The following is a 25,327-nucleotide window of genomic DNA, read 5'->3' on the forward strand; positions in this document are numbered from 1 at the left end:
AGCCCTTTGATATCTCCAGTTCATTTCATTCAGAATGTGTGAGGTATCTAAAGTGAGGTAGGTTTAGAGTCTTGGTTCAGTGCTTCATGTGCCAGGGAGACACATGTTGAGAATGCAGAGGTCAGAAGAGGGGAAAATGTCAGGTTTTTGTCTTCAAATACATGTGTGACAGAGATGAGAAGATTTTCTTTTCTCCCAGAGGGTCATTGGTTTATGGAATTCTCTTCCCTGGATAGTAGTGGAAGCAGGGTCATTAAGTATTTTTAAGGGCGGAGTTAGATAGATTCTTGATTGACAAGGTGGACAGGAAAGTAGACTTGAGGCCATAATCAGATCAGCCATGATCTCCTCAAAGGGCAGAGGGGACTAGAGAGACCGAATGACCTGCTCCTGCTCTTAGTTCATCTGTTTGAATGTATGTTTGTATGTCAGCCTGCATAGCAATGAATGTGAAGCGAGCAAGCAGGAACGTTACAGAAGTCTTTGATTTCATCTTACCCTCTTCCCTTTAAGGTGATCTCCATTTGAGCCCTCCTTCAGTTTGGGTCAGCTTCTTTGTTTTCCACCTTGACATAATAGAAAATCAGTCTGTACAGGTTAGTACAGGCTGTGCATACAAAGTGGATACATTTTATGCATTCAACCTGCAGTCCATCTGAATGGATAACATTAATAAGTAGACATTCTGGAGGGAGATGCATAGAAGGACAGTGAGAACCACTAAAGGAATCCAAGGGTCAGCAGTGGGAGGGGTGAGTTGGACAGGAGAGGATAGGAAGTATAAATGACCAGTGGGAGCACTGTGTGGGAAGATCAATGGGACAGTGGGATGGGGCAATTAGGCCTGCTGCTCACAAAGAACCAGTGCCAAGCGCCTCAGTGATCTCTTCTGAGCATGTCAATAGAGGCACAGAAGGAAACTAGTCACAGCTCAGAGGATATCAAGCTTGGAATGGCAGAACAAGAGCAGGGATGTCAAGGATTAATGAAAGAATAGGGAACTGGAGGATAGAGTGTCTGAAAATGGAGACGTAAAATGATAATAGTAAAGAGGAGTCTTGGTGAGGTAATGAGAAAAAAACTTTAAAAAGAGCAAAAATGGAAATGGCTGGATGGACTCAGATCCAGAGAGGCAGCTGAATTGTGCACATGAATGAACCAGGGGAAAGCCCAAGCTACATGAATAAAAATAGCAAACAGAAAAACCTGATTGGAAAGGAGAAATGTGAAATGGATGGTAGATAAAAGCCAGGAGTCCAGAGTTATGATGGGATAACAATGATTTGAGTAGGGTGGAGTCAGCAATGGAGCATTGATGAGCTGCTGTCCCAGTTCGGAGACCAGTTTCTTTTTATTCATTCGTGGGACATGGGTGTCACTGTCTAGCCAGCATTTATTGCCCATCCCTAGTTGCCCGAGGGCAGTTGAGAGTCAACCACATTGCTGTGGCTCTGGAGTCACATGTAGGCCAGACCCAGGTAAGGATGGCAGATTTCCTTCCCTAAAGGACATTAGTGAACCAGATGGGCTTTTCTGACAATTGACAATGGTTTCATGGTCATCGGTAGATTTTAATTCCAGATATTTTGATTGAATCCAAATTCGACATCTGCTGTGGCGGGAGTCAAACCCGGGTCCCCAGAGCATTAGTTGAGTTTCTGGTTTAACAGTGATAATACCACCGGGCCATTTTCACCACCGCCTCTCTCCCCGCGCGCCCCCCCCCCCCCCCACCCCCCCGCCACCCCATCCCCGTCCCCAGCCCCCATGTCACAAATGAAGTCCAGAAGCTGTTTGAGGGTGAGGTCGGAGATATTTTTGTAGGAATAAAGATCCACAAAATATATAGAGGTTCCATAGGAACAATGAACAACATTCCTACTTTCTTTGGTTCAACTTTAGCCAGCTGATCCATCAAGGCTGTCTTCCAATTAGTGCAACCACCCAATTTTATTTTCAGTCACTGTTAACTGCAAACATTTTAGAATGCGTGATGAAACGTGGCCCATTAGAAACGACTTCACATTACGGGAAGTATCATCAATGTCGACTGAGTAAATTATATTTGATTTCAATTGACAGAATTGCTACAAGAGAAAGCGAAGAGACATAATGGAGGTCACTACCACAATCCCTCGCAGTTCCACTGGGAATGCAGTAATTACTGCAGGACCTATTATCACCAGGAGCGAAAGTGGTAAGGTTAATCTGCTATAGTGCGACAACAAACATTCATTATCAGTGTTAAGATAAGTTCAGATTTCATGTGATTGTATCTTGTGCTGTAAGGCTAGAAATTACTGTTGGCAATAATAAGCAGATGAACACTTCAAGGATAATTTGATGAGAGAACTCATGCGCAAGCCATATCGAAATTGGATATGTACCATACATGATTTTCCAACTAAATGGCTTTGAAACAGTAGTGATGGCTGTTAATCACTGTTACTTTCACGATGTGACCAATTTCTGAATCATGCTTTAGCATTCTAATTGGCCAGATTTTCCACTCAGTGGCAAACAAATGGCACTGTGTTTGTTCCATTGTATTTGGTTATAGACTTTGTTACGATCTTTGACCAGACCATTATGCTTTTGATAAGATTCAGGGCCTGATTTTACCATTTTGAGTCTAAGTGCCGAATCCGGGCGTCAAATAGATCCGCGCCTGGAATGCTCTTTCCAGCGCGCACATTCGCGTTTTGCCTGCTCTGGTCCGATTCACGCTGTGGGCGGGGCTTAGCACTGGTGGACCAATCGGAGCTCTGAACTGCGCATGCGCAGTTTGAAAAAAATCTGACAGAGCGCGCCCAGGCGCGAAAGAAAAAAAAAGCAGAAAGCGGAGAGAGCGTCTCTCTGACGGTCATCCTCTGGTTGGGGGTGGGGGTGGGGTGGTGGGAGGAGGAGGGGGAGTGGGAGGAGGAGGGGGGGTGGGACCCAGATCATCCTCTGGTTGGTGGGGGGGGGGTCTGCTGCCAGTCTGCAGCCGATCGGTGGGGAAGGAGGGGGCAGGGGGGTCCGCTGCCATTCTGCGGGCGATCCCTCCTTCCCACCGGAAGAACGAATCCCTCCTGCCGGAGTGGACGTGCGGCCATGCCATCCCACAAAACCTTCAGGATGAAGCGATTCCTCGCTAAGAAGATGAAGCAGAACCAGCCGATTCCACAGTGGATCCGCATGAAAACTGGCTACAAGATCAGTACAAGTCCAAGAGGAGACACTGGAGAAGGACCAAGCTGGGCCTGTAAAGGGATACACCATCACTGGTACACTACCAGCCACAGCCATCTCTCCCACTCTCTTGCCCCTGCAGGGAGGAGTAATCTGTGGCTGGTAGTGTACCACCCCCCACCCCCCCCTCCTCCCACCGCCCCCCTGCAACCCCCCGCCCGGGTCAGAGAGCCGTTGCAGGCTCTGAGCCCGCTCTTTGGAAGCTGCAGCGACGACTTCAGACTTTTATTTACCAGGTCGTTAAAAGCGTGGATCCAAATCGGGCCAGAAGACGGTAAAGTGGGATTTGGTGGTAGAGTTGGGCACGCGGTTCATTAAGTCGATTTAAATGCATGCTAATGCATTTAAATCGTCGGGCCACCCGATTCGGGCGCGGGCCGGACCCGTGCCCGAATGGGGTGTCGGTAAAGCCGTGATCTGCTTGGAATCGGGTGCAGATCGGGCACGAAGTTTCGGTAAAATCAGGCCCTCAGTTACAGACCAATTATGTGTTGGTTGAAGTGGACAACATTTGCGATTCAAGATACTTGCTCAATGAATAAAGCCACAGGATTCCACAAACATAAATAAACTTTACTATATGAGGTCAGATAGATAAAACAATTTACAATATCTATTTCATACTCTAACGTTCAGGGTTAATATGAGGCTAGTTATGTGAATTAACAGGCAAGTTGTGGTCCAGCACACCACACTGCACACTAAATAGCAAATGCAGGCTATACAGGTATTGGGAACAGCAACAACCCCTATAAGTTACAGACAACAATCTACCCAGCTCACCGTAATTGTAGTTGAGGGCCAAGGACTAAGCTTGATGGGTCAAGATTGACTTCAGGGAATTAAATTAAATTGGTTAGAAAATTTTAAAAGTAATGAAGGGCGTAGAGCTACATGAAGTCCTCAGAAGGTATCAGGATTTATAGCAGGATGAATTGGGAAAAATCTGAGTCTTGAAAGCCAAATTTCATATGGATCTGGAAGGTACACCTAAATTCTACAGAGCCAGACCTGCGTCTTATTTGTTGCATGAGAAGGTGGAGACCAAACTTAGATGATTAGAAAATTTGGACATCAAAAAGCTCGTGCAATTTGCAGAGTGGGCAGCTCCCATTGTGCCAGTAGTCAAACCCAATTAGATCATATGATTTTGCGGAGACTAAAAAGTAACAGTAAACTGGGCAGTGAATTTACACAGGTACCCTATACCTAAAATAGAGGACTTATACACAAAGCTGGTTGGGATCTAATATACACCAAGTTAAACATGAAACATGCGTACCAGCAGCTGGGACTGGATGATGCTTCCATCACTATTAACACATGTAAGGGCCTGTACCTGTACACCAGATTGCCATTTGGAGTCTTGTTTGCGTGTGCAATTTTTCAATGCACAATGGAAGGCCTATTGTAAGATTTGCCTAAAGTAGTCATTTACTTGGATGACATGCTAATCACAGGAGCCACAGAAGAGGAGATCCTAACTAGCCTGGAGGAAGTTTTAAAATGGTTCCAGAAAGCTGGAGTAAAACTGAAGAGAGAGAAATGTAGTTTTCAGATGATTGAGGTGACTTATTTGGGCTTTAGAGTGGATGCACTAACATGAACTGAGCTGTGAAGATGACGTCCTTCTGTGGGGAGTGAGGATGGCCATCCCCATGCGTGGCAGGAAGTCGTTACTTTAGGAGTTACACAGGGCCCACCCAGGGGTGTCCAAGATGAAAATGTTGGCTTGTAGCTATGTTTGGTGGCCTGGGCTAGATGCAGATATAGAGAGCATAGTTAAGCAGTGCAACTACGAGCAGCATGGTGGCACAGTGGTTAGCATTGCTGCCTCACAGCGCCAGGGACTTAAATGCATCTGCATGCATTTAAATTGACTTAATGGGCTGCATGCCCAAACTTACTGGCATTTCCCCTTTTACCACCGCGTTTGCCCGTCCAGATTCGGTGCAAAACTGACATGTTCCGCAAAGGTCCGATTCGGGTGCTCCAGCTTCTGAGGAGGTAAGTTCCGAGCATCCGGCGGCTCTCTGAATCAGATCGGTAGGGAGGGAGGTGGGTCAGATGGATCCACTCAGATCGGTTGTGGGCGGTGGGGGTGGGGGTGGGGGGGGGGGGGGGGGGGGGGGTGGGAAGGGAGGGGAGGGGTGGCGGGGGTGACGGGCTGGGCAGGGGAGTCCGCTGCCATTCTGCGTGTGATCGGTGGGGGGAAGGGAGGAGGGGCCCACGATCAGTCTGGGTGGCGGGTGTGTGGGGGGATAAGGGGGTCAGTAATGTTGTCGGGGTGGGGCAATGTCTGTGGGGGCCAGGGGCAGGCATTATCCAGCCCGGGAGGGATGTGGCAGGGGAGCAGCATGCATTCTATCATTTTTTTTTCTGCGCATGCGCAGTTGGAGGCGCCGATCGAGCTGCAAGATTTCGAGCACATTAAGCCCCACCCACAGGCTTGTGCAGCGCGATTCAGAATCCCTGATATTTTTGCAGGCAGAGTGCATATGGGGTCGCGCCTCAGAACGCGTCTAAAAGTCGGATCTATAACACCCCAGTTTCAAGTCCGCCCAGCACTTCGAATGAAAATGGTAAAATAGGGCCCTCGGACTCCATTTCATGTCAACAAATAGCATCAAACATATACAGACCACACCTTACCACCACTCATCAAATGGACTCACTGAGAGGGCTGTACAAACCTTTAAGGCAGCCATGAAAAAGCAAACATCAGCATCCCCGCAGACAAAATCAGCACGTTTTCTCCTTAACAAAAGGATGATGCCACACCTGACCACTAGAGTAACTCCTGCGGAGTTGCTGATGGGTAGGCATATGAGGACCAGGTAGAACCTTGTGCTTCCCAATTTGGCAAGGAAGGTGGAGGTGTTCGAACGAAGAATTACAATTCAACAAAGACCGAGAGGACATTCAAAGTGGATAATCTAGTGTATGTCAACATTTGGGACTGGACTGAGTTGGCTCCGAGGTGTTGCCATTACCAAAATGGGCCCGGTATCACATGAGGTAGAAGTTCAAGATGAAATCCTGAAAGAGCATTTGGCTCAGTTGAGAAAAAGAGAGTCACACAGAGAACCAGTGGGGCAGTCTGCTCCAATTATATCTGTAATGTTGTTGTGAGTGAAAGTATCAAAGAAAGTCAACCTGAGGAAGGGTCAAGTAAGGTTCCTGTGGGAACTGAAGAAGTAATAAGCACAGGTGCACCCTTCCAACTTGAGAGTCCAATTTCTGAAAGTCAAACTGAAGTTACCTCGGCTATGGAGATGCCACCTGCTGAAGTAAATCACTCCCAGCAGAAGAGAAAGTCCCCTGACAGACTGAGCTTATAATGGACTGTGTTAAAAAACTTGTTTATTTTTGTTTTATCGCAAATAGTTTAATTTTTGTCTGTATATGGTAATAAGGGACTTAAGGGGTAAGGGATGTAGTAGCAGGCCCGTTTTAGGGGCGAGGTTTTGGGGGTCATGTGACCTGATTGGCCAATCAGGTTGAAGCGCCTGGATCTGGGACCTGAGCACAAGCTTTCCCACCCGGTCTAAGACTGGAGTTGAAGTAATCGGGAGCACAGTTCTTGCACTCTGCACATCGTTTATTCATTGCAATAAATAGTTTGTTTACTTACTAAACTTGGTGATCGTCAATCCCGTGGGATATTACAGGATGACAGTTATGAAAATGGATAGGAAATCTATTCTCTCTTATTACCATGCAGCTGGTAAGGATGGAAAATCACTACATTAATATATTAAATAAAATTCCCTCCTGGTCAATAAGTACAAACAGCAAAATATGACACCAGTTAAAGCTGGATTCTAAACTAAGTTCCTTCTACTTTGCTCCAACAAGCTCCCCAAACTTCTAATGTGAATGTTTCCGTTTTCCATCTTTGAACATCTTTATGTTCAATCTGAGTACGACTGACAATTTGGGCAATTTTCTGCTGTGAACACACACAATCCAGGACATTACTGACATTGTCCAAACCCTTTTCACATCGAATCCTCGCAATCAGCACAGAGAAGAAACTTTGATCAGAACATTTTGTGCTTGATTCACATCCAGGTACTGGGAGTAAAAAGATGGCTTATTAACGCACCGTGCCACCCAGTTCAAAAGATTGCTTTCATTGTGTCCTCTTTGAGAAAAATGCCTGACATTGTTTTGGGTTGACTTGACTCCATTACTGAGATGACAGGTTGCAATGAAGAATAATGGGTGATTGAACACTATGATGCAGTATTGCAATGGGTGTTTCAACCTGGAGTTATAAGATTACCAGAAAATAATATGTATGCAATGTAATATTACACCGATAAAAGAAATTTGCCTTTCAGTTTAATAAACATTTATTAGCAAGGGACAACCAAATGTTGTCGGGAATTAAAATACTTTGCTACAAAATCATAATAGGACAGGGACACAAATAAGTTAGAATTCCATCAGGGTAAATATTTTAATTGTTGAAGTTTTTATACATTGCTGAACATCTGGGATATATTCCGATGGAGTGTTATTTTTATACAGGTGTGAACATGTTAGGCGGCACGGTGGCACAGTGATTAGCACTGCTGCCTCACAACGCCAGGGACCTGGGTTTGATTCCTGGCTTGGGTCACTGTCTGTGTAGAGTTTGCACATTCTCTCTGTGTCTGCATCCGAAAGACGTGCTGGTCAGGTGCATTGGCCGTGCTTAAATTCTCCCTCAGTGTACCCGAACAGGTGCCAGAGTGTGGCGACTAGGGTATTTTCACAGTAACTTCATTGCAGTGTTAATGTAAGCCTATTTCTGACACTGATAAATAAACGTTACTTTATTTCAGCAGATCTATAAATTGCATAAAACCTGTATTGCCTAATTTCTTTACTTTTCTTCTGCCTCTGACAGATGACACAGCAGCAAACAAATCCCAAGTTGGTAAGACATACTCTGTTAATTCTCTTTTTTTTCTTTTTATTTATTATTGTCACATGTATTCGTATGCAGTGAAAAGTATTATTTCTTGCGGGCTGTACAGACAAAGCATACCGTACATAGGGAAGGAAAGGAGAGAGTGCAGAATGTAGTGTTACAGTCATAGCTGGGGTGTAGAGAAAGATCAACTTAACATAAGGTAACATAAGGTAATTCAAAAGTCTGATGGCAGCAGGGAAGAAGCTGTTCTTGAGTCGGTTGATAACGTGACCTCAGACTTTTGTATGAAAGCAAATGACTGCGGATGCTGGAATCTGAAACGAAGAGAGAAAACGCTGGAAAATCTCAGCAGGTCTGGCAGCATCTGTAAGGAGAGAAAAGAGCTGACGTTTCGAGTCCACGTGACCCTTTGTCAAAGCTAAAAGGCATAGAAAGTGGGAGATATTTACACTGCGGGGTGAGGGAATGAAAGATAAGTCATAGCCACAGAAACCAGGGGAAAAAACTAATAGCTGTCCACAGAGAGAATAAAGGGTGTGAATGGCCAAACATCAGAGAAGCTAAAATGAAGATGTTGGGGACGGGGGGGGACGGGGGGGGGGGGGGGGGGGGGGAGCGTGGTGGGAGGAAAATGGATATGACAGAGGTAAGATTTAGAAAGGAGGAGCAAAGGGGGAGAAAAGGTAAGGTAAGGGGCATGAAGTAGGGGGAAAGAGTGTGGGGGGGAAGAAAAATGAAGAGAGACAATAAAGAAGTAAAAGGTAGAGAACAGTAAAAAATTAAATAAAATGACTCAAAACATCAGCTCTTTTCTCAGACTTTTGTATCTTTTTCCCGACGGAAGAGAGTGGAAGAGAGAATGTCCGGGGTGTGTGGGGTCCTTAATTATGCTGGCTGCTTTGCCGAGGCAGTGGGAAGTGTAGATAGAGTCAATGGATGGGAGGCTGGTTTGCGTGATGGATTGGGCTACATTCACGATCTTTTGTAGTTCCTTGCGACCTTGGGCAGAGCAGGAGCCATACCAAGCTGTGATACAGCCAGAAAGAATGCTTTCTGTGGTGCATCTGTAAAAGTTGGAGAGAGTCGTAGCTGACATGCCAAATTTCCTTAATCTCCTCAGAAAGTAGAGGCATTGGTGGGCTTTCTTAATGATAGCATCCACATGGAAGGACCAAATGGTGTTTGAGAAACATCATCCACAAACTTCCCAAGTTTAAAATGTCTCATTGTCCCTCACAATATCCTTCACTAAAACCTTCAACAGAGGAGAGGGAAAGTAATTGCTTGGCTTGCTATATATAGCAATGTTATAATTGTGCTCCTTAAAATTAAGTCTAGCCAGAACCTGCTTCTTCTGAACTTGTAAGGACAATAGAGCTTGTACTGGTAAAATGTACTATAACCAGCACAGCCTAATTCAAAAGGAATTAAAAAGCAAAGGACTGTGCACGGGGTACTCCTGTGGATCATTACAAAGGCTGCAAGAGCAGCCTTTTACTTTGTACTTTTACTCTGAGTTCCGTCCTGGCTATGAATTCAGGCGGCAGGGATGTCCGCATCTGGTGAGTGTGGATGCTGCCTCCATCCCCAGACCTCCACCTCGCTTCCCCACCATATAAGATGTGGCAACCCGTAAAGCCCATCATAGAGGATTAACTACCAAACTGGCAACCACATAAGGAGCTTTGATGTTTTGTCCGTGAGACAGTTATCCAACCTGTTAACCCTCACACCTCTTTACTTGTTTCTCCAAGGGGTGGAAAGGTATGCAAACAACCAGACAGATTGCCTAGAATTTGGACTAATAGATGCAGAGTTAGAACATAGAACATAGAACATTACAGCGCAGAACAGGCCCTTCGGCCCACGATGTTGCACCGACCAGTTAAAAAAAAAACTGTGACCCTCCAACCTAAACCAATTTCTTTTCGTCCATGAACCTATCTACGGATCTCTTAAACGCCCCCAAACTAGGCGCATTTACTACTGATGCTGGCAGGGCATTCCAATCCCTCACCACCCTCTGGGTAAAGAACCTACCCCTGACATCGGTTCTATAACTACCCCCCCTCAATTTAAAGCCATGCCCCCTCGTGCTGGATTTCTCCATCAGAGGAAAAAGGCTATCACTATCCACCCTATCTAAACCTCTAATCATCTTATATGTTTCAATAAGATCCCCTCTTAGCCGCCGCCTTTCCAGCGAAAACAATCCCAAATCCCTCAGCCTCTCCTCATAGGATCTCCCCTCCATACCAGGCAACATCCTGGTAAACCTCCTCTGCACCCTCTCCAAAGCCTCCACATCCTTCCTGTAATGTGGGGACCAGAACTGCACACAGTACTCCAAGTGCGGCCGCACCAGAGTTGTGTACAGTTGCAACATAACGCTACGACTCCTAAATTCAATCCCCCTACCAATAAACGCCAAGACACCATATGCCTTCTTAACAACCTTATCTACTTGATTCCCAACTTTCAGGGATCTATGCACACATACACCTAGATCCCTCTGCTCCTCCACACTATTCAAAGTCCTCCCGTTAGCCCTATACTCAACACATCTGTTATTCCTACCAAAGTGAATTACCTCACACTTCTCCGCATTAAACTCCATCCGCCACCTCTCGGCCCAACTTTGCAACCTGTCTAAGTCTTCCTGCAAACTACGACACCCTTCCTCACTGTCTACCACACCACCGACTTTGGTGTCATCAGCAAATTTGCTAATCCACCCAACTATACCCTCATCCAGATCATTAATAAATATTACAAACAGCAGTGGCCCCAAAACAGATCCCTGAGGTACACCACTTGTAACCGCACTCCATGATGAATATTTACTATCAACCACCACCCTCTGTTTCCTATCCGCTAGCCAATTCCTGATCCAATTTCCTAGATCACCCCCAATCCCATACATCTGCATTTTCTGCAGAAGCCTACCATGGTGAACCTTATCAAACGCCTTACTAAAATCCATATATACCACGTCCACTGCCTTGCCCCCATCCACCTCCTTGGTCACTTTCTCAAAAAACTCAATAAGGTTAGTAAGGCACGACCTACCTGCCACAAAACCATGCTGACTATCACCTATCAATTCATTACTCTCCAAATAACTATAAATCCTATCCCTTATAATTTTTTCCAACATCTTGCCGACAACAGAAGTGAGACTCACCGGTCTATAATTCCCGGGGAAGTCTCTGTTCCCCTTCTTAAACAATGGGACAACATTCGCTAACCTCCAATCTTCTGGTACTATACCAGAGGCCAACGACGACCTGAAGATCAGAGCCAGAGGCTCTGCAATCACTTCTCTTGCCTCCCAGAGAATCCTTGGATAAATCCCATCCAGACCAGGGGATTTATCTATTTTCAGACCCTCCAGAATATCCTGCACATCCTCCTTATCAACTGTAATACTGTCTATTCTACTCCCTTGCAACCCAGTGTCCTCCTCAGCTATATTCATGTCCCCTTGCGTGAACACCGAAGAGAAATATTGGTTCAATGCTTCACCAATCTCCTCCGGTTCCACACATAACTTCCCTCTGCCATCTATAACTGGCCCTAAACTTGCCCTAACCAACCTTCTGTTCTTGACATACCTATAGAACGCCTTAGGATTCTCTTTAACCCTATCCGCCAAAGTCTTCTCATGTCCCCTTTTAGCCCTTCTAAGCTCGCTCTTCAACTCCCTCTTAGCCAATCTAAAGCTTTCTAGTGCACTACCCGAGTGCTCACGTCTCATCCGAACATAAGCCTCCTTTTTCTTTTTAACCAACAAAGAAACTTTTTTGGTGCACCACGGTTCCCTAGCCCTACCAATTCCTCCTTGCCTGACAGGGACATACCTATCACAGACTCGCAGTAGCTGCTCCTTGAAAAAACTCCACATGTCGGACGTTCCCAGTCCCTGTAATCTCCTAGTCCAACCTATGTTTCCTAATTCTCTCCTAATAGCCTCATAATTACCCTTCCCCCAGCTAAAACCACTGGCCCGAGGTTCATGCCTATCCCTTTCCATCACTAAGGTGAACGTAACCGAATTGTGGTCACTATCACCAAAATGCACACCAACTTCCAAGTCTAGCACCTGGTCTGGCTCATTTCCCAGCACCAGATCCAATATAGCCTCACCTCTAGTTGACCTGTCTACATACTGAGTCAAAAAACCTTCCTGCACGCTTTGAACAAAAACTGACCCCTCTAACGAGCTAGAGCTATAACAATTCCAGTCAATATTAGTCAAGTTAAAATCCCCCATAACAATTGCCCTATTACTTTCACTCCTAAGCAGGATTGACTCCGCAATCCTTTCCTCAACCTCTCTAGAACTTTTAGGAGGTCTATAAAAGACTCCCAACAGGGTGACCTCTCCTCTCCTATTTCTAATCTCCGCCCATACTACCTCAACAGATAAGTCCTCATCAAACCTCCTCTCTGACACTGTGATACAATCTCTGACCAATAATGCTACCCCTCCCCCTCTTCTACCTCCTTCCCTACTTCGACTAAAACATTTGAACCCCGGGACCTGCAGCATCCATTCCTGCCCCTGCTCTATCCATGTCTCTGAAATAGCCACAACATCGAAGTCCCAGGTACTGATCCACGCTGCAAGTTCACCCACTTTATTGCGAATACTCCTGGCATTGAAGTATACACATTTCAAACCCTGCTCCACCCCACCTCTGCAATGCCGTGCATTGCAGTCCCCATCCATGCATCCCTCACTTTCAGCCCCACTACTCAGGATCCCTCCCCCCCCCCGAATCAGTTTAAACCTCCCTGCATGGCCTTAGCAAATTTACCCCCCAGGATATTGGTCCCCTTCTGATTAAGGTGTAGACCATCCTTCTCATAGAGGTCACACCTTCCCCAGTACGAGCCCCAATTGCTTAAGTACCTGAACCCCTCCCTCCTGCACCATCCCCTCAGCCATGAATTCAAACCTTCCCTCTCCCTATTCCTCTCTAAACTATCCCGTGGTACAGGCAAGAGTCCAGAGATAACCACTCTGTCAGTCTTGGCCTTTAGTTTCCACCCCAACTCCATAAATCCCTGCCTAATATCCCCTTCCCCTATCCTCCCTATGTCGTGTGTCCCCACATGTACAATAACTTGTGGTTTATCTCCCTCCCCCCTAAGAGTCCTGAATACCCTGTCAGACACATCCCGGACCCCAGCCCCTGGTAGGCAACACACCAACCCTGAGTCCCTACCTGAGTTGCCTAAGAGACATCAACAATTACGTCCCTAGTTCCATTATTTGAACACAAGAAATAGGAACAGGAGTAGGCCATTCGGCCCCTCGGTCCTGCTCAACCACTCAGTAAAGTCATGGGTGTTCCAATCATGGCCTCAACTCCACTTGCCCCCTTAACCCTTGACTCACTTGTCAATCAAAAATCTATTTAATTCACTGTTGAATATATTATATGACTCAGCCTCTACTGCTCTCTGGGGAAGAGAACTCCAAAGATTTACAAACTTCCGAGAGAAGAAATTCTTTCTCATTGCTGTCCTAAATGGGAGATCCATTATTCTGAATCTGTGCTCCTTGTTCTGGATTCTGTCTTGAAGGAAACATTCTCTCAGCATCTACCCTGTCAAGCCCCTCAGTACTTTTTAGTTTAAATTAATTTCAAACAATGTGGGTTTCACTGGCTAGATCAGCATTTATTACCCATCCATACATGCCCTTCAGTAGGTGGTGATGAGCTGCCTTCTTGAACCGCTGCAGTCTATGTCATGTGGGTACCCCCACAGCGCTGTTAGGGCAGAAGTTCCAGGATTTTGACCCAGTGACAGTGACGGAAAGGTGAGATATTTCCAAGTCAGGATGGTGAGTGACTTGGAGGGGAACTTCCAGGTGGTGGTGTTCCCGTGCATTTGGCCTTCTGTTTGGTAAACAGGTGTCAGGCAAAGATGGGAAGGACCTTTACGGGTCTTCTCTACCCATCAGGGGTAAAGCTCCTCCCCCCACACCAAGCTTACACCTTCCACTTTATCCTTCTCCCTGTCCTTTCAAACCTGCATCCCCTATCTCCTCACCACCCTGACCCCAGCAAAATTCCCCCCCCCCCGACTTACCTTGCTGTCCATTTCCATTGCATGTAGTTCCACTAGCGGCTACCATCTTGGGAGCACAAAGCTACAGGCCATCTGATTGGCTGGCAGCTCTCTGAGGTGGGATCTCCTGTTCCTGAAGGGTGGAGATCCCACCCCTCTTGGCCAATTGCTCATTAAATCAGTGGGGCAGCCATTTTTCCTCTGGGCGGGCTCCCCACTGACTTCCTAACTGGGGTCTTTGTGCCCCATAAAATCCAGCCCTATGTTTTCCTGCCCTGCCCACCAACATTCATCTACAAATCATCAGGAGAGAAGAGTCTGGACAATTTAGTGTTGTGTTTAACAACTGCCTAATTTTCTTTAATAGATACCAAGGTTGCGTGAAGTCAGCAGATACTCAAAACATTATGCGCTTTAAGTGATGCTTGAATCAGATCTCTATAGACCTAGATAAATAAAAGAATCACTTAAGCCTCAAAATCAAATTGCTAATGTTGAAGTGGAATTTTATTCAAAACAACACAAGATAATTTACTGTTAGATAAACAAATATTTTGCAATTGGTAAATCTCTGACCTTTTTTACGTTTTCCTTGCAGGCAACATGGGAAAAACTACCTTTCACTTCAACTCTGTGACAACTTCGTTAGTTTCTGGAATCGTAATCCTGAGTGTGATGACCATTTCCTTTTTTATAACCTCTGTCGTTCTTAATAGGAAACGGCAAAATAGTAGCGCTTTAACTGGAATCAGAAATCCTGTTTTTAACTAGCTAGACCAGGGTATGGTTTTCTTATCTATATAATACAGTTGGTTAGCATATTTCCTGATTACGCTATTTTAGGGCAGGAGCTAATGAGATTTTTTTTTTAAATCCTAAGAATCAAGCATAGACCTGCTAGATGTTGTTGTAATCCAGTTCATTTACATTTCCTACCATTCAACAGTCAGGAAAGAACACACAATTATTCCCATAAAATCCTTGGCGATAGTTTAAGGTAACGTCCCATTTCTTGGACATCAGCTAGGTTGGTGGTACAGGAGGGACTGGCTCCAAAATGTTGATAGCAAGCTGAAGAGTTGGCAGTAATGGTGGCATCTGCTTGATATATTAACTTGGGAATGGAACACAACTATCCATTAAACTTAAGTATGAAAGGGAGATAAGAAATAGTGAGTCATTGCGACATTTCGAGAATGTTTTGACTAGATTTTAAGCTGAGCACTGTTACCACAGGCACCCCAGTATTGACATCAAGCATTCCCAGGTCAGAAAAAGAACATTTCCCCTCTGGATCAGTATGATATTTCCAATTCCCACACCATGGCTAGGTTAAGTGAGGTTGTCATTTCCATGCCAAGTGGAAACCGGTTTTCTGCTGTGGGTGCATTGTCATTAGAATTGGATTGAATCTACCAAAACCTATTTCATGTAGGTCTTTTAACACCAATAGTTAAAGGAGATTTTTATTCCATCAGCGCAGGCTGAATTTGAAACCCCGTAGCAAGTTTCGCGCCATCGGAGGTAGCCCGCCATTGGCTGGTGGCGGGATTTTCTGATCCCAACGCTGTCAACGGGGTTGCCTGTTCTATGCATCCCCTGCCGCCAGGAAACCCGCGACGCAGGTTCGCAGCCAGCGGGACCAGAAGATCCCGCCAGCGAAAATGTCCGGAAAATTCCAGAAGTTCTATCTCAGAAGCAACAGGTCAACAAATTCATTGTATCGCCCAGATTTTGTTTGAAAAGCTGTATTTTTCACACTACAGTTTGAAATGTTGTCCTTGTGCAAACATGACTTGTTTCCATTTTTCTATCAGTGTTCCAGTAACATATCACCATGTCTCAATTCTTAAGCAGTGTTGCTGGCTCCATTTTAGGTATTTATAAGGTCATAGGACGCTGGGTATCATGTATTTTAGTTAGTGGCTGCTCATTGCATACTTCAACATCACAAAGATTTAACCATGAGGATGTTATACTCAATAACAGAAAAGAAAAATGGGCAGAATGTATAACTGTCTGTTTTACACCACATTGCCAGGAACAAAAATTGCCTGTAAAGAAATGAAGCATTAAATGCTGACAAAAAAGTGAGTCCAATGAAAAGAAAGGAAGAGTTTCATTTCTATAGTGCCTTTCATGACCACTGGACACTCCAAAGCTTTACTGTCAATGAAATAATTTTGAAGAGTTGTCACTGTTGTAATGTAGGGACTGTGGCTTGTCACTTGTACCCAGCAAACTCCCATTAACAGCAACATGATAATGGCAAGATAATCTGTTTTTTTTATGATGTTGACTGAAGGATAGATATTAGCCAGGACACTGGGGGGGAATAGCTTCCCTGCTTTTCTTCAGAATAGTGGCATGAGATTTTTTGCATCCACCTAAGAAGGCAGATGAAGTGTCAGTATAATGTCTCATCTGACAAAAAAAGCAACACTTCCAATAATGCGTTACTTCCCCCGTACTGCACTGGAGTGTCAACCATGACGTTTATGTTCAAGTCCTGAAGTGGGACTTGAACGCAAACCATCGGACTCAGAGGTAGGTGTGCTACCAACTGAACCACTGCTGACACCACCCCCGAAAGCAACAGGAAACGCACGGTGGCACAATGGTTAGCACTGCTGCCTCACAGCACCAGGGACCCAGGTTCGATTCACGGCCACTGTCACTGCGGAGTTCTCCCCGTGACTGCGTGGGTTTCCTCCAGGTGCTCCAGTTTCCTTCCACAGTCCAAAGATGTGCGGGTTAGGTGGATTGGCTATGCTAAATTGTCCATTAGTGTCTGGGGGACTAGCTAGGGTAGATGCATGGGGTTTTGGGGATAGGACCTGGATGGGATTGTGGTTGGTGCTGAATGGATGGGCCAAACGGCCTCCTTCTGCACTGTAGGGATTCTATGATGCTAAAACAGGCAATGCCAAGAACACGGATTAGCCAATAACACATTGGGAGAAGGAATCCATCACAAAAGCACAGGCTTTCTACCCCGTGGACTGAACTTTCTTGCTGGGAATTCAGGATCAGAAACATTACTCCATATTTTATCTGATGGGAGCAATTTCCCAAAATTGTATCTGTGATGGCAAGCCTCGCTCTCAGTAGTTTGAGCCAGAAGTTGCGCTCCATTAAAATTCTATGTAAAATTATTAGAACTATCCTGGCACTTTATTAACTTTAATGAACAATTTGCTACATTATCTAGATATTGAAAATAACCCATTGCTTATTACGTTCCGCTGCCTCGTCTAACAGTAATAGGTCTACTAGCCTGCAGTTCATTTTTGCTTTTTTCTACAGACTTTTTTAATATGTTAAAAATGACCTGGGTCACCTTTTTCACCATTTTTAGTTTTGAAAATATCAAAACTATTCTGCACCCTAAATAAGTTCAAACCTGTGCAAACAAAAACAGAAAACGCTGCCAAATGAGAAGCCTGAACATAAAACCGTTATTTTTTTCAAGCTTTGGAGGCGATGGAAATGCAGAAGCAAAGCAGATTTTCCCATCAGAAACCAAAACACTCAGAATGTTCTAGAAGTCCACAAGCTGGTGCAGTTGTATAATATGTTATAAGTTTTGAGTCATTCTTAGTGTAAATTGTAGCACCTGCTGAGCAATGGGCTACCCCCTAGCTCTGATTGCCCATAGTGGAATAACGAGCTGTAACATTAACTCACGACAAGTGTATGGATAACTCCAGTGAATGAGTCTGAAACACATCATTCTCTTGATCTGTAATACCTCAGTAACAATGTGCACTGCAGGGCTGTACTCTGATGACATTGTCATTCATACGACCATTATATAATAAATTGTACGTAAAGAAAATGTCTCCGTCTTCCTTTTCTTGCACCACATTCCAACATTTGAATACTCTTTGGCTCATTTTCATCCTATACATAGCAACAGTGGTTGCACTTCAAATTCCAACAATTTGAAAAGACTTTGGGGTGTCTATACCAGAGTGGCACAGTGGTTATCACTTGCTGCTTCACAGCACCAGGGACCCGGGTTCAATTCCCGGCATGGGTCACTATCTGTGCAGAGTCTGCACATTCTCCCCATGTCTACATGGGTTTCCTCCGGGTGCTCCGGTTTCCTCCCACAGTCCAAAAAACTTGCTGGTCAGGTGCATTGGCCATGCTAAATTCTCCCTCAGTGTACCCGAACCGGCGCCGGAGTGTGGCGACTAAGGGATTTTCACAGTAACTTCATTACAGTGTTAATGTAAGCCTACATGTGACACGAATAAATAAACTTAAACTTCAAATATCTCTCAAAATAATTTGGAACCAAAGCTGTTGAATTAGATACATGTACTTGAAATCAATTTAATCTTTGGGCGGACTTCAAATATATCAGAAAATTAATCAGATAATTCAGAGGACATTATTCTACACGTCAGTATGGGGTAACATTGCCAACAGAAGTGAATGCCCATAAAATTCAACTCTATTGCGGCTACATTTGACTTGACATTAGGAATTAAAAAAGCATCTGGGCCAAGTATAGATATATCTGATACAGCGCACGCCAGGCACTCATTTTGGTGAGCACATTAATACAGGCTTTGTGAGCATGTGTCAGAAATACACAGATAGGGACATCAGTAACACTGATTTGACACCAGTCAGTTCTGGCACTTTCAATCTCGCTATTCTCACTCGTATCCTATCCTAAACCCATACGGTACAATGTGCATTCAGGAACACCCATCGCTGACTCAGGCTTACCACCTGCCACTGAACCTGAACATTGAGTGCGTCTTCCCCCAGCATGGGATGGTTGGTCATCCTTGGATGTCACTCATAGCCGCTACTCCAGTCCTCAGGCCACATTCACCATTGCCGTTCCCATCTGGTTCTCAGGCCTCACTTGCCACCACCATTCCAGATCTCAGGGCTCACTCGCCATCACCATTCTGCTACTTGGGTCTTGCTCAGCATCGACGCCACTCCAGTCCTCGGGTGCCTCTTGCCGCCGCCACCACACACCTTCTACCTGCACGCTTCTCCTCCAATCACAGGTTGTTTCATAGCAACAGCCATTGTCCAATCAAATCTCGTGCTTATTCCATAGCTGCACATCCTGTTCTTGGCTGCTCCCATGGTCCTCTGAGCCCTTTTAACCATCAGGCTTTGCTGGTGTCTTCACTTTGCTGGTGTCTTTATGAATACCCATCAGGCTACCTCACTCATACACTGGAATTGGAAAAATTACTTTACACCAAGCTCAATATCCACCCCATCATGATAAATTTGGGAAAGAAAATATCAATGCTGAATATATTTGCCCTGCGTACACATTAATTATGCCTATAAAGCATATCCTTGCATCAATTTACATTGATGTTCTGACTGGATAAGAAGGTCACAGAATATAACCCTGGCTCAAAATACTCTAACTTTTACCTTTTTTAGAGAATATGGAGGTACAGAATCACCAATTAGCTTTTAACAACAAGAAAAATCATTAATTAAACAGAACACATTTGACTATAATACATTACTCCTTCTCTCCTCACTTATCTTTACAAGTATACACACATTTCAAGGATGATACATGTTAAACAATATTACTTATGTTATAATGTTCTCAGTAAATACACAGTTCCTGAAACGCAACCGGTTAACAGGGTCAGACCACAACCCACTCTGAAAACCCTGTGGCAGATGCCACTCAATCGACCTTCTGTGGATTTCTCCTCAAAGAACCCCCAGATGATTGTCACACAAGTGTGTCCAAACTCCTCTCTCAAAAAGACAGGCAATAAAGTCTTATTTCAAACAATTATTTCTCTGAGCTATTTTAATCAAGGATCAGTCACCATGTTTTCCAACTCTCCTTTCTGTATTCCATTGAGAATTTAGCATGGCCAATGCGCCTCACCAGCACATCTTTCAAACTGTGGGAGGACACCAGAGCACCTGGAGGAAACCCACGCAGACATGGGGAGAATGTGCAAACTCCACACAGACAGTGACCCAAGCCAGGAATCGAACCTGGGTCCCTGGCGCTGTGAGGCAGCAGTTCTAACACTGTGTCACCGTGCCACCCCTATTCCAGTCAGTTTCTTTAATGGATGGATGAATTGTCATTGGTTGTGCTGCTGACTCCCACATGCCCTACTGACTGAAATATCACGTGCCCGACATCTTCTCGCCAGATTTCGGGTTGGGCACACACCCCCTTAGGCAACATAAAACTCTGACCTGGAGTCATTATGCCACAAAAGGGAATCATTCAATGCATCGAGTCCATGCCAGCTCTCTGTGGAGTAATGCAGTCAGTCTCATCCCTCACGCTATCCCTGTATCCCTGCAAAGTTTACTTTCCTCAGGTGCCCATCCAATGTCCTTTAAATTATCGATCATTCCTGCTTCCATCCCCCTCAGAGGGACTCCACACTTCTTCCAATCAATAATAAACCCAACATCTACAATCCATCCCACCCTGAGAGGTTCATGTCGTTTAGGATCCGTCTTGGTACTCTTGCACCCCCAGAGGTGATGGCACAGTGGTATTATCGCTAGATTATTAATCCAGAAACTCAGCCTATGGGGACCCGGGTTTGAATCCCGCCACGGCAGATAGTGGAATTTGAATTCAATAAAAAAAATCTGGAATTAAGAATCCACTGATGACCATGAAATCATTGTCAATTGTCGAAAAAGCTCACCTGGTTCACTAATGTCCTTTAGGGAAGAAAATCTGCCGCCCTTACCTGGTCTGGCCTACATGTGACTCCAGAGTCACAGCAATGTGGTTGATTCTCAACTGCCTTGTGAAATGGCCCAGTAAGCCACTCAGTTCAAGGGCAACTAGATATGGGCAACAAATGCAGGCCAGCCAGCAACTCCCATGTCCAATAAATAAACGAAGACTCCTAACTTTACAACTTTATCAGTTTCATGCTTATGACATCATTTTTTTTTTAACTGGTCGGTGCAACATCGTGGGCCGAAGGGCCTGTTCTGCGCTGTAATGTTCTATGTTCTATGTTCATCAAACTCGAACACTTCCTGAAAAATGTTTTACTCTCACCCTCTTCTCAAAAAACCCACCCCTCCATTCTTTTCAAAGGCAACATATGTACAATCTTTCCAATGTCCCAGAATATAATTTTGGCCCGCAGAAACGTTTTAAGCATCTTTTTTTAGAACAAAATATCAGAATGCACATAACTGATGAACTGATAATAAAGAATAGTAAGGAAGATCTAAACCCCATCAGAGACATGGATGCAGGATATAATAAATTGGGACCTGAATATTGAAAGATATATGACATTTAGGAAGGATAGAAAGCTAGGAAAAGGTGGAAAGCTGGAGGGATGGCTCTGTTAATTAAAGACGACTTTAACACAATAGGGAGGGATGATCTAAGCTGAGAAAACCAGGATATGGAAGCAGATTGGGTAGAGGTGAGGAAAGGTAAATTGCTTGTGGGGGCGGGGAACCATTGAGATGGGATAATACCTTGGGCAGGTTTTCAATAGGCACAGGGTGCCCAAACAAAAGGTACCATCCCTGTCCTGGTCACAATGCTACCAGGTTTCACCTGGCAGACTGAACAGTTGGCACCGGCCTCCACTGCCATGGAAGAAGTTTCCAATGCTTTATTCTCAATTTGCTCTTTGTGAATTTAACAAGCTTTGAGTGATTTTAGTGATTAATAATAGATGAATAACATTAATTCAGTCTACATTGTTGCTACCAATAGACCTGCTTCCAAAGTGGCAATTACTCCTGAAGTCAGGTGCATTCTCCCCAGGGCTAAAGGGAGGCAATAGCGCAGTAATATTGTAGCCAAAGTAGTAATCCAGAGACCCAGGGGAATGCTCTGGGGACCCGGGTTCGAATCACGGGGAAGATAATCTGTCTTTGTTAGCTGGTCTGGCCTATATGTGACTCCAGATCCACAGCAATGTGGTTGACTCTTAATTGCCCTCAAGGATGGGCAATAAATGCTGGTCCAACCAAATATGCCCACATCCCATGAAAAAGTCACATACAATGTGTGATAACCCCAATGATTTGAATGGGGAATCATTGATTGACCTCCCTGTAGGACTCATTGAATACAAACTCCCTGGGAATTGGCAATTAATTAACTGGGTGGAGCTTGTATATCGAGGCCTGTATAAAGCAGGATCCTGAGTAGGTCCATTATTTCTTAGTCCTGGTTGGGACCTGTTGTGTTCACCACAGTCTTGTGGTTTTGCTTTATTTTGTGCAATAAAGCACTGTTCCTTTACAGCCCACTCCTGGAGTTATTATGCAATACAACAATACTTCCATACTATCATTCCCTACACCCTTTGCCATATGATGGTTGATATAATTTGAAGCAGATATAGGGGTATCTACTTGTGTAACAAGGTCAGCTACAAGCTTCATTAGTTATGTAACTCACCACAGGACAAGAAGGATGTTACAGCCTTTGAAACGTACAGCCAGAATAATTGAAGGATTATGAGGAGCGATTATATAAATTGACCATGTTCTCACTGGAAAAGAGAAAGTTGAGAATGAATATGATTACTGTATTTAGGATTCTAAAATTATTAGAAAGTGCTGACCATCACGAACTATTTCACCTTGTTGCATCAGTGATGTACATCCAGCTGGTGTGAACGGCCGGAAACTTCCAGCCAATCAGTGAGTAGGTGGTCAATCTATGGAACATATTCCCAAGATGGATGATGGAAATGACTGGGATTGATTCACTTCGGTACAAATTGGAGAAACTTATTTGATAAAATAAAATTTGGGGAGAAAATATACGATTCATATGAGGCATGAAATTTGGTAAATGTTTCATGCAGAAGAGGAAGAAGGCGGCTTTGGAGTTATGATTCCCAAAGTTCTCCACCACTGAAGTTTTCCTTAGGTCACCTCTGGGTCTGTTGTTGACTAATTTGACTGTTGTTGACATTTGCTACAACTCCATAGTTATTGTATCATGTGACCAGCCTCCCATCCATTGATTCTGTCAACACTTCCAGCTGCCTTGGCAAAGCAGCCAGCATAATTAAGGACCCCACGCACCCCAGACATTCTCTCTTCCATCTTCTTCCGTCAGGAAAAAGATACAAAGGTCTGAGGTCACGTACCAACTGACTCAAGAACAGCTTCTTCCCTGCTGCTGTCAGACTTTTGAATGGACTTACCGTGCATTAAGTTGATCTCTCTCTACACCCCAGCTATAACTGTAACACTACATTCTGCACTCTCTTGTTTCCTTCTCTATGAAGGGTATGCTTTGTCTGTATAGCGCGCAAGAAACAATACTTTTCACTGTATGTTAATACATGTGACAATAATAAATCAAATCAAATCATGTGACTACCAGGATGGTAGAAGGCAAACTGGATGGACCATTGTTCCTACAATGACAGGAGTCATTGAAGGTGCCGATTTCTGCATTTCTATGACTGTAAATAACTGACTCACAAAATTAAAGTTACTGTGAAGTTCCCCTAGTTGCCACACTCCGGCACTTGTTCAAGTCAATGCATCTAACCAGCATGTCTTTCAGACTGTGGGAAGGAACCAAAGCTTAGCTACTGCATCTTAGAAATACCATGGAGCGGAAATTTTGGGTCCTGTAATTTGCTGCTGAAAGTGCAGTGAGGCAGGACTTAACTTCCGCAATCTGGATTGATTGTTTTTTTAAAAAAAGATGAGAAATCTTTTATGAACATGTTAATGTGTCCGTATGTTGATATTGCATAGAGTAATGCCACTGATTTTCCATCCGCATGCGTCCCAAGACCGGAAATTTCCACCCGAGGTCAACGGACCTTTAAATGGTCCGCCGAGTTTTCTGTCCTGTCAGCTAGGATTCCTGCAGGAGGCAGGAACAGAATCTCTTGCGGGTGACTGCAAACACCCAGAGTTAGCGTGCATCCGGCATTAATGGGGAGTTATGGTGGGTGTTGGGCAATGCTTCCTCTAAGCTGCTCTGACAGCCATGCAAACTGCAATGTGCCATGCAAGATAATAAACATGGCATATACAGAAAAGATAAATTAGAGGGAACACTGCTATCTGATGGAACACACAAGGTAATCTGGATCCATTGCCATTATTTCTCAAAACCCCAACAGTTTTTTGACCGGGAGCTGCTTATAAGACTATCAAACTGGAATTCCCTCCCTAGCGACATTGTGGGTCAACCGACAGAACATGGACTGCAGCGATTCAAGAAGGCAGCTCACCACCACCTTCTCAAGGGCAACTAAGGGTGGGCAATAAATGCTGGCCAGCCAGCGATTACCATGTCCCATGAATGAATAAAAAAAACACATGGAACACAAAACGTCAATGGGAAGGGAAAGCAACTGCTGCATTTTTAATTGTGGAACTTAGTAAGTAAGATATTAGGTGTGATCTTACCTATTGCTCACTCCACACTCCCGCTGCAGCGAGGTTGGAGAATTTGGCAGCCAGCCAAATCTCCGTTCACTGCAGCTGGGTGGGAAAATCCTGCCAGCGTGAATGGTGGTAAGGTTCTGGCCATTGCGTGATGCTTATTCTTCTGATCACTAAGCTTAAATTCTGCCACAACTTCTATTGACTTAGCGTTGGCTATAATACAGGAGCTCCACTGAGAAACAAATAGAGAAAATTGGAAGCCAATAATAAGGAAACAGAGAAGATAGATTTGGGCATCTGTAGTTGCTAGAGATGCTTGTAACATGATAATCTAATCTCCTATTGTGAAATGAGACTCATTGTCTGACCCTTTTTATTTATACATAAAAGCAGGCCAAATTGAAAAGTAAGTGAATATTTGACAAAGGGATTATTAAATTACATAGTTTCTCAAAATAATATGTGTAATGTAATCTAAATAGAACAGGAACTACACAATCTCTGTAAAAAGAAATGTAATGAAGCTGATTAGCACACATCTCATATAAAAGAACCCTACTCATCTATGATTCACTCAGTACCATGGTTTTAGCCAGTGATTAAGCTATCACACTTTTGTTAGGATTGGCAATTCTAACATTTTTAATGCTATTTGAAATTATAGTGCCCAACAGCTATTAAGGATTTCCTGAATGCACACTG

The 25,327-nt window shown here is 44.4% G+C and overlaps 1 protein-coding gene and 1 long non-coding RNA gene across 4 annotated transcripts in view; one reads left to right on the top strand and one right to left on the bottom strand.

Moving 5' to 3' along the window:
• zpld1a (zona pellucida-like domain containing 1a) overlaps window positions 1-15,007 on the top strand; it is a 33,025-nt gene extending 18,018 nt beyond the window's left edge. For both annotated transcript variants that reach the window (XM_078232934.1, XM_078232935.1), the window contains 3 exons: window positions 2,083-2,197; window positions 8,129-8,158; window positions 14,835-15,007. In XM_078232934.1, the coding sequence (XP_078089060.1) occupies window positions 2,083-2,197; window positions 8,129-8,158; window positions 14,835-15,007 (318 nt within the window). The remainder of the gene's footprint in view (window positions 1-2,082; window positions 2,198-8,128; window positions 8,159-14,834) is intronic.
• LOC144506596 (uncharacterized) overlaps window positions 1-25,327 on the bottom strand; it is a 78,398-nt gene that overhangs the window by 45,392 nt on the left and 7,679 nt on the right. For both annotated transcript variants that reach the window (XR_013499926.1, XR_013499927.1), the window contains exon 2: window positions 499-566. This is a non-coding gene — a long non-coding RNA (uncharacterized LOC144506596). The remainder of the gene's footprint in view (window positions 1-498; window positions 567-25,327) is intronic.

The sequence above is a fragment of the Mustelus asterias genome, chromosome 17, assembly GCF_964213995.1.
Source record: "Mustelus asterias chromosome 17, sMusAst1.hap1.1, whole genome shotgun sequence".
Classification (NCBI taxonomy): domain Eukaryota; kingdom Metazoa; phylum Chordata; class Chondrichthyes; order Carcharhiniformes; family Triakidae; genus Mustelus; species Mustelus asterias.